General features: G+C 43.7%; 1 protein-coding gene across 1 annotated transcript; it reads right to left on the minus strand.

Moving 5' to 3' along the window:
* Window positions 1–1,301: 1,301 nt before the first annotated feature.
* On the minus strand, window positions 1,302–6,194 carry POLR2K (RNA polymerase II, I and III subunit K). The gene is made up of 4 exons (XM_083186206.1): window positions 6,067–6,194; window positions 5,894–5,979; window positions 4,089–4,181; window positions 1,302–1,865 (listed from the first exon to the last, which is right to left on the minus strand). The coding sequence occupies exons 2-4, from the start codon at window positions 5,952–5,954 to the stop codon at window positions 1,843–1,845; spliced, it is 177 nt and encodes a 58-aa protein (XP_083042332.1). The 5' UTR covers window positions 5,955–5,979; window positions 6,067–6,194; the 3' UTR covers window positions 1,302–1,842.
* Window positions 6,195–10,218: the final 4,024 nt, after the last annotated feature.

Raw genomic sequence — 10,218 nt, forward strand, 5'->3', positions numbered from 1 at the left:
ATGTTGGCTGCCTAGGTGCTGTGCAGCTCGGCAGGTATGTGTTCCGTGCATGTAATGTCCCCCCCCCCCCCCTTCATCCTTGATTGATGCTGCACTGTAATCCACAAAAAATTCCTAGTGTGCGCAATCATACATGGCCAATAAAGTTGATTCTATTCTAACCATTACACCGTCCGTGCTGCCCAACATTTTCTATTGATAATTGACAGGCTAGTGATTTGCTTCAGTCCCATAACATTTTAGCCCAGGTGGTTGTCGTTTGTAAACAAAGATATTGAATTTGGTTGATTTTACTGTAGAGCATCAGAGACAGGGAACGATGTTATTAGACACCACAACCACATTACCCAGCCACCACTGTAATTGTGGAAATACTGCAGACTGTAGATAAAAAGCTCAGTGACGTCATCAGTAGACGAGTAATAAAATGAACCAGGAGCCTGTATTTCACTAACAATGGTCTAGCTCCTAGACAGGTGTGTTATTGAAGATCCACAATAACTACAGAGACAGTCATTAGATCGACAAGGTCAAATAGATTTTGTTCCTTACTTTTCTGGGTGACATTTTGTATATTTCATCACATGACCACAATCAGTTTAAAGTTGTAGCCTCGCAGGCTTACTTTGCTCGCCATATTTTAAGCCAGGCTGACTGTGCTCGCCTTAGGTTGCTATTCACAACTGTAGTCCATGTGGATGGTAAATCAAGCAAAAAGTTGAAAGACATGTTAAGAATCACCCCCCAAAAAACATATAAACCATTGTCATGTCAACTTTTTTAACCTATTGCCCTTAACCCTTTGAGTGCCAACATCTGTGAGATGTTCAAAATATCCGCAAAAAATGCCAGCGTCCCTCACATTTGTGATATAAATTCAAATTTAAAAAAATTATATTTCCTAATGAGGTAACATTACAGGACATTATGATGAATTAAAAAGTTTGCCTGGCAATTTTTTTACACCTATTTTGACAAATTCACTTGGCACTCAAGGGGTTAAGCACCGTCTACCTTTTTAGCAGTAAACCTATACATCGGAACCCCTCCCAAACCTCCTACCTCCAGGGATGATATTGTGATCTTTCTAAAAGAAACGTGTTTCCCACAATCCTCTTGGGCGGATGATGAGCAAGACCACAAAGAAACAGGGGATAAATCAGGGACTTGTTCCGCTGTATGGGTGGGATAAAGTACTGATAATCTGAAGCATGTAGTGAGTATTGGCCATGGAGGTGTATGGTACGGGGAAAATAAAGGTCTCCCACAGAGAAGAAAAAAAGATGTATAAGACAAAGACAAAAAATAAACAGACCTCATTTATTATAACAGAGATAAAGAAAACATATGGCTAGAGTTCCTTTCATACAAACCAAGTAACTTGGCGGCGGGAGCTCCGTTGTAAGGGGTCGTGAAACACTTATGTCGACCTTTTCCAGGAGTTGACTTTTTGTCTATGTCAACCAATAGTGGTCAACCTATTGACATGCTGACCTTACAATCACATCCCAACTTCTTAAACAGGTTTAAGAAGGACAATTTGGAAAGCAGTAGTTATAGGAGTTATATACAGTCTATAGAAAATTGAAGGCCACCTGTCTTAGAGAGATTACTAGGCCATTTAGAAAAATAAATTAATAGCACAACAACAACAAAAAATAGTAAAACCAAAAGATTATAATTATATACTTTTTGAGTTCTAAAAAGTTTATTACAAAGCATGCAATAATTTACAGTTTCATACGGAATCATCACATACTTTATAGATTTTCAAAGAAAACAATATTTGCATGAATCAGTCCACAAAAAAAAACAATAGTCTGAATCGGAGATCGGTCCACTTTAACGAGCATCAAACACGACCACTGAAATTTCATTAAGGAATAATAACACTTTTAATGTTTGCACCTTTCTAATCTCTTAAAAAGTCAGGCCCTTGTGTATAACATGCTTCCCTGTGTGATGCCCCGGGCCCCGCCTCCAAGTCCACCCGCTTCCTCAGTAGAGTGGACAAGTTGCTGCGCCATCTCGACAGCGTGTAGTTTGTACTGCAGCAAGTGAGCCAAGTTGGAAGGTCAACAAAAGCATTAGGTCGACAATGGTAAGGTGAAAAGGTAGACATGGTAGGGTTTTCCATGTTTTTTTGAGCCAACAGGTGGTATTTTATACCCTACCATCCACTATGGCGTGGTGGGAGAAATGGTGTGACGAGTGCAGTGAGCCTCGCAAGGGGCCGCAGTACACTTCGAATGCTATCCATGTCAACATTTGGTACATAAACCGTGAAAAACTCATGTTGACCTTTTTAACTGTCAACCTTACCATTGTCTACCTGATGCTTGTGTCAACTTTCCAGCCCCATTGGGCTTAGCCATGTCGACCTATTTTCAGGTGTCTACCTAAGCCATGTCGACCTTCATGCAGTCAACCTATGACCTATAACCTCCCCCCCGCCAGAACATGTAACCGTGAATACTGCTTTAACCCCTTCCCGACATATGACGTACATTTACGTCATATGTCAGTTGCGGGGGAATCAAGCCAGCTCACGGAGTGAGCTGGCTTGAAAGAGAGCAGGTAATGGCTGTATATTACAGCCAGGCACCTGCTCTCACGGCCACGAGCGGCGAGTTCGCCGATCGTGGTCGTTTAACCATTTAAGCACCGCGGGCAAAGCGCCCGCAGTGCTTAAATAGCTGATCGGAGGGGGGGCGCCCCCCTCCGGCGCCGATCGCGGCCCCCCGCGGCGAGATCGGAGGGTGTCGATCGGTTGCCATGGTAGCCAGGGGTCTAATGTAGACCCCTGTGCTGGCCGTGTCAGCATTCCTATTACATCCTGCCTGAAAATCACTATGTTCAGCCATAGAGCTCTATGGCTGAACCTAGTACAAGCGATCGCGCCCCCTAGTGGTCAAGTACACTAGGGGGCCTTGTAGTAAAAGTAAAAAAAAAAAAAAAATATTAAAAGTTCAAATCACCCCCCTTTCCCCATTTCACAAATAAAAATAAATAAAAAATAAAAAAAAAATAAAAAAAATAAACATATTTGGTATCGCCGCGTTCCTAAAAGTCCGATCTATTAAAATATAACATTAGTTATCCCGCACGGTTAAAGGCGTAAACGGAAAAAAAAGTTCCCAACGCCAAAACTACGTTTTTTGGTCGCATCGCCTACCCAAAAAAAAAATAACTAAAAGAGATCAGAAAGTCGCCCATATCTCATAATGGTATTAATTAAAAAGTACACTTCAGCCCGCAAAAAATGAGCCCTCACCCAGGTCCGTAGGTGGAAAAATAAAAAAGTTATAAGCCGCAGAACATGGCGACGCGACGCAAATTAGAAAAACCGTAAAATTTTCTATTTTTTTTTTTAGTGGTAAAACGTAACGAAAACTATTTAAGTTTGGTATCACCGGAATCGTAACGACCCATAGAATAAAGATAACCCATCATTTTAAACGAACTATGAACTCCAAAAAAAACGTAACCAGCGCAAAATTGTGGAATTGCGTTTTTTTTTTTCTTTTTACCCCACATTGAATTATTTCCTGATTCCCCAGAATATTATACGGTATAGTAAATGGTACCATTAAAAAGTACAACTTGTCCCGCAAAAAAAAAGCCCTCATGTGTCTATATAGCCGGAAAATTAAAAAAGTTACGCTTATTTGAACACGAGGAGGAAAAAAAATAAAAAAGTTAACAAAAAAGGCAATGTCGGGAAGGGGTTAATGGTATTCATTTAGCTAGAGGACTTAGGGGGTTATTCTGATTCACTCGGAATGGCACAATCACTCTCTAATGGACAAAACCATATGCACTGCAGGTGGGGCTGATGTAACATGTGCAGAGAGTTAGATTTGGGTTTTAAATTGTTTCTGTGCAGGGTAAATACTGGCTGCTTTATTTTTACACTGCAACATAGAGATCAGTTTGAAGTACACCCCCTACCCAAATCTAACTCTCTCTGCACGTTACATCATCCCCATCTGCAGTGCACATGGTTTTGTCCATTAGAGAGTGATTGTGCCTTTCCGAGTGAATCAGAATAACCCCCTTAATCCTATTAATACTAGGTAAAAGGATACATCGTTTTGTTCTCTTCTTGTACATAATCCTGTATCCGCATTCTCTACATCGGATGGGATCTCTGGCTTTTATTTCATTTTCTTTATGGCATTCTGAAAGAAAAGGAAATGCCAAGTCCTAAAATGTTAATCAATAAACCATAGAAATATGAAGCTGGCACACTGGTACTCATGCAATATATTAAGCCACCACCCTGCAACCCAATACAGAAACCATAGATTGCCATCTCTGTTATCAAGCTGCATTGTGTAGGCTAAAATAATATTAGCGAAATGCCCATCACGACCAGTTGAATTAAATATAGAAAGTTCAATGCACATTTGTATTTAGGAATACGCTTATTAATAACATGTACTGATTTTGCTGGGTATCATAGGTGACAGCACGGGATACGATTATTGGGTCTACAGCAAGTTGGTCGACACCATTAGGTCGACATGGGTCTAGGTTGACAGGTCATTAGGTCGACAGTCAAAGGTCAACATGGGTTTTTTGAGCCGACGTGGTATTTCATGCCCTACCATCCACTAGGGTGTGGTGGGAGAATAAAATAGTGTGCTGAGCGTAGCAAGGCACCGTGCCCGAAGCATCGCAAGCGAAGCGGTGCACTAGAAACTGTGTCAACAGTCAGGTTAAAAAACAGTGAAAACCCCATGTCCACCTAATGCTTGTGTTGACCTATTGACCTGTCGACCAACTTGTAGACCCAAATATCCCAACCCAACAGCACAATCCCAATATTTGTGCTGCCGACTCTGGGACAGATATAGGGACTATCCAATATATAATTACTACATCTCTGCCAGCAAATAATAAGTAACAAGCAGTGGGGGGTTGTGGACTGCACCAGATTTCACCATCCAAGGAGGGGACACCAAATGCAGGTCCTTCTCAGTGACCGTGATGGGGTTCCGACTAGGGATTGCCATCGATGGCCATAGTGCAACTGGCCATCAATAGTGTTAAACTATGCAATGGATGACCATCGACGGTCATCCATTTTTGTTGACTGATCAAAATACGGGGGCGTGGGTGGAGCTATGCTCAGTGTCCCAGTACTTTGACAGAAAAACAAAAAACAAAAACAGAAGCAAAACATCGGTTTTGCTGTGCCATCGATTAACGGAAACCACCTGGTTCTCCCCGATAATTGATGGCAAAGGTATTCGACATCGGCCATAAACCATCAATTATTTAAAATTATTGCTGGTCGATGACCATCTCTAGTACTGACCTGTGATGTTATCCCAGTCCCTGAATAGGAACAGACAGTGCTGGGAGAGTCTCTGGGGCACCTAAGCATCTCCAGTAGTGCTGGGGTGAATACAACTTGGGTGTTCCGCAATAATGTGCACTACTCATGTGACACTGGTACAGTACTGACACTGGCAACAAGTTGGAGCAATTGCTTTCATCACTATGCTACTGCCCATGTCTTATTCAATTAAAAGTTATTGTAAAACAGTGGCTGATTATTCTTATACTATTTTTATATAATCCTTCTACAGTGGATATTAACCCAGACTGGGGCTGGTTCAGGGATTTACCTTAAACTCTGTGCACCCTGTCTAGTATCGAGGGGGACAGCGGCAAAACTCTCCAGAACACAGTTGTAGTAATGAGCAGTGCGTGCATTGTATTGTGAACAGGCATCCCACATTCAAACCAACTCATACCCCTAGTTACTACAATAAGGTTTATGCCACACATAGAAAAGTGTCTCTACAGCACTTTGATGAACTACAAGTCGCAGCATGCCATTCATAAGCATACAGGGGCCTGTTGCGGACCGTCTCTTCCTCACCTCCACAAATGTAGATCATCGGCTGCTGCTTGGGTGGAGGAGCATCCTTCGGAGCCTCCATGCGGACAATGGCGTATTCAGGGCTTCTGGTGAGGAAACACAGAACATTTATATCCCATTAGCAGGCAACACAGAAAAAAAGTTGCAATAAAGTATCTGTTCTCTCTTCCTACCGTATATCAGAAGCTACGATCACAACACCAGCACTCCTGAGTTCTGCTGCGTGCTGTACAGTGACTAGGACGCACGAGTATGACGTCACCGCACAGGCGGCCGCAGTACAGTGAGGCAACGGCGCTTCGGTGGCCATCTTTCTTTTGGGCAGAAGTACCCTGGCAGACATCACAAATTACATTTGGAGTCTGCTTCCCCTTTTTTAAATATTTCAACTGTTATCAGAATTTGCATGTCGTTTCTGTTTTTTATCTTTTCTTTAGTATATCAAAATGTGTTTTGCCATGAAGAGCCAAAATTATATATATAAACTCTGATGCCCTGCAATCAATGATGTTTATATGATTCGTATGTAAATAGACTGACTATAAGATAATTTACCATGTCAAATCGTGCATGTACCATGCAACTACATACAGCAAAGAGAGTGAATGAACAGAGTTGGCCCTGGAACAGCGTGACTACAGTGTAATCACTCATACAGGTGCACTGCACGCACCACACAGCATAAATAGAGGGAGCATTGGCGGAACGACGGGCAAACACTTATGGGGCCTAATTCAGCCTGGATCGCTAGGCTGTATATACAGCCTAGCAGACAGATAAATGCCGCCTGCCCGACCTGTGTCATGATGTTGGTTGGTTGGTTGGTTTGTAGTGAAGCAACAAAATATCAGAATAAAGAAATCTGCATTTTAGCGTTCACAAGAACTAAGGGGCCAATGCGAAAATTTCACATGCTAATAAAATATAATACATTTTATAGTGAGGTTGGTGGTTTGTAGTAAGAGGAAAGATGTTCATGTGTAACCAAATTGGGTAGCTGAGCAAAACTGATCATCTTAGCCACGCCGTATCGGCGCATCCGGATAGAGTGGAACCTCTAGGGGCAAAAGTCAATTTTTAACTTCGTTTTTTTTAAATAAACAGTACAATCTGCATTTCCAAATTGGAAAAAAAGGGATCGGCACCAAAAATCACTTTCTAGAAATAATATATATGATAAGCACGTTCCAATGGGCCCAATTCAGCAGGGATCGCTAATCAGAAAATTTGCAGTGGACCGCGAGCAGAAATCCGCCGGCCAGACAGAAAAAAATAACCTCTTGCAAAATTGCAAATGCATTGCAAATACTGATCCATGCTGACTCATTTGTAAATTCCAAACCATTGAACATTTATTTCCATCGGTGCCAGTCTAAGGGCATACCTCCCAACAGTCCTGATAACTGGAACGTCCCGGTTTTCGGAGACATTCCCGCATCCCTCCCGCGGCCGTCAGTGTCCCGTGGCGGGGGGGGGCTGTTGGGAGTTCCCCCAGTCAGCTGGTGAGCAGCGGTGAATAAACGCTATGCGCACAGCATCTATTCCCGCAGGCAGGGGGGCTTGGGGCATGCCTAAATGCTCTCAGAGCCTCTGGGCCATGCCCCCACAGCGGGGAAATGGGGGCGTGGCCTCACGGGAAGACACATTTATAGACCACACCCCTTTTTGTAGCCACGCTCCCTATTTTCGGGCGCGTGCCTTCAGCATGGTGAAAAGTTGGGAGGTATGTAAGGGGCAGATTTATTAAGCACGGTGAAGTGATGAAGTGTCTGGTTTTTATCACCGGCCAATCAGCTCCTACCTGTGTAGTTACAGGCTTGGTTTGAAAAATGACAGGTAGGAGCTGATTGGCCGGTGATAAAAAACAGACACTTTATCACTTAATCGAGCTTAATAAATCTGCCCCTAAGGCTTCCACTAATCCGTTTAAAAAACAGGCTGGAAATAGTCATCACTGACATCAGAGTCCCACCCCCAAAAAAATCTTTGCACACCTGCGTTTGTCGACCTTTTGAATGTCGACCTTCCCATTGTCGACGTAATGCTTGTGTCGTCATTCTGACCATGTCGACCTTACCCACGTTGACTGATTTCAGGTGTCGACATAAGGCCTGTCGACCTTCAGTGGTCGACCCAATGCATATTAATCTTAATAGGGTCGACCTAACGACCGCATACCACTAATCACAGACCAGTCACCTGTTACTGCCAAATCACTGCAGCACCAGTATTCTCCACAAGGTGCTACAAATCTAACCAATGGATCAGGTTCCACCTAAAGAAGGTCATCACATGTACCTGTCATGTGACCTGCAAAGTTAACAAATGTGTAATCAGTAGCAGGGAGTCTGATTGGCCTGTTCCAGCCCATTTTGTACTCTAGAGAAGTTTGCATGAGAAGAGGATCCTATGGATATCCAGGTCTGGGGTATTAGCAGTCTAGTTTGTTTCAATGTATCAGTTGTTGTAACTAATTGAAATGGTGAATGTTTTAAGACCTGACTGCTGGGACCATGAAACAGCATTTTGGTTAAACTGATTTATAAGGGTAATTAGTGTCCAACTTTTTTTTTACACTGATTATACAACTTCTGCTGCTGTTTCATGTATGAGATACAGAGTGATGAAGAAAGGGGTTTTAACATTTTCTGATTTGCAGAAGATATTTTGTGCTACTTCCCACTACCCCTTCCCAAAATACATGAATTCTCATTGAGCTTGAATGAGCTTTAAAAAAAACTGCTGACCATATCTCTTGGCGCTTCACCCCCATAGTTACAAGCCAACACACTGCCCCCAATAGAACTCCCCCCTTGCTGGGCACACTTGGCGTGACCTTTTTCCTTACCGGGCACGCTTATGGGGTGTACACATAGGCCAATACTGATTTTGTATATTGCCGGCTGCGGGGACCCCGTGGTTTGCCGTCATCGGCTGGGAGGGAAGGGGGGGGGGGGTTCTGCATTGAGCCGCATGGAACTGCTTTTGCTTTGGCAGATCGAAGCAGAAATATGGGGCGTACACACAGTTCGATTTGGGCACATTTTCCATTCTATTTTGCTTCTAGAAACAGATTCAAATCAAAATGTATTCTAAATCGAACAGTTTTAACTGCCTTTGATCCAGATTTGATCCCAATGTTCTGCATTGGTATCGAAAGAAGGTCTATTTCTACTTTGATCTGGAAGATCGAAGCCGAGTAACGCTGCTCTATACTGCATCCCCTCTCCCCCTGCTCGCTGTCCTTGTGCCACCTGTCCCTCCTTCCCTCTTGTGGCTGACGATATCGAATCGTTATTGACGGCCGCCGCATCGAACCGTGTGGTTGGAACTGCATGGTGTTCTTGGGCAGGGACTAATTCAGACCTGTTAGTGAGGCTACAATTTTTGCATATGAACAAATCCATTCTGTACTGCAGGTGGGGCAGATGTAACATGTGCAGTGTTAGATTTAAGTGAGGTGTGCTCAAACTAAAATCTAAATTGCACTGTAAAGGGCCGGTACTTGTTTCCTAGCACGGCACCCATCGCATTTATACAATAAGACTAAATATGGTATGCGATGCTGTACAATAAAAATTGTATGCCATACAATGTGATAGTATACGATTTTTTTATTGTACAACCACCCAGATGGGTCCTTACAATGTTAAATGCCCCCCCACTATCAACGCCAACCTGAAGCGTGGCGAGCGCAGCGGTACGCGTCCTCCGACCTTTTCATACCCCCACTATCGACGTCGGCGTGGAGTTGATTTTATATAGTGTGGCGAGCCCCGCGGAATACATGTAAAGTAATACGCGTCCCCTCGCGGGGCTCACCACGCTTCGGGCTCGCTGCGCTCGCCACACTATCTAAAATCAGCTCCACGCCGTCGTGGATAGTGGGGGTATGAAAAGGTCGGGGGTCACGTACCGCCGCCCCTCGCATGCTCGCCACGCTTTGGGTTTGCGTTGATAGTGGGGGTGCATTTAACATTGTAATAATAAAAAATCGTATTGGGGCTGCTTTTAACGTTGTAAGCACCCATTAGGGTGCTTATACAATAAAAAAATCACATCACATCACATCGCACCGCATGCATCGTATGCGGATATATGGCATGCAATGCGATGCAATGGCATAAGATGTTGGGCGCCATGCTAGGAAATAAGTAACAAGGGCCCCCTTACACTATGCAATTTGGGCTCCATTTACATCCAATATGGACTGTAGGGGTGTGTCAGTGTTGCCACACCGCTGGCACACACCTTTCTGCAGAGCAGGGAAATGCCTGACAGGAGAGGTGCTGTCCCTGCTCTGCATCACCTGCAGTGGCCGGCAA

This window comes from Crinia signifera, chromosome 5 (assembly GCF_055691185.1).
Source record: "Crinia signifera chromosome 5, ASM5569118v1, whole genome shotgun sequence".
In the NCBI taxonomy this organism is placed as follows: domain Eukaryota; kingdom Metazoa; phylum Chordata; class Amphibia; order Anura; family Myobatrachidae; genus Crinia; species Crinia signifera.

Excerpts from the sequence above, each read along its gene's own strand:
- POLR2K (XM_083186206.1), bottom strand. The coding sequence starts at position 5,954 with ATGGAGGCTCCGAAGGATGCTCCTCCACCCAAGCAGCAGCCGATGATC. Across the intron at positions 4,182-5,893 it reads GATGATCTACATTTGTGGAG|AATGCCATAAAGAAAATGAA; the intron begins GTGAGGAAGAGA and ends CTTTTCTTTCAG. Across the intron at positions 1,866-4,088 it reads CAAGAAGAGAACAAAACGAT|TGGTCGTGTTTGATGCTCGT; the intron begins GTATCCTTTTAC and ends ATGAAATTTCAG.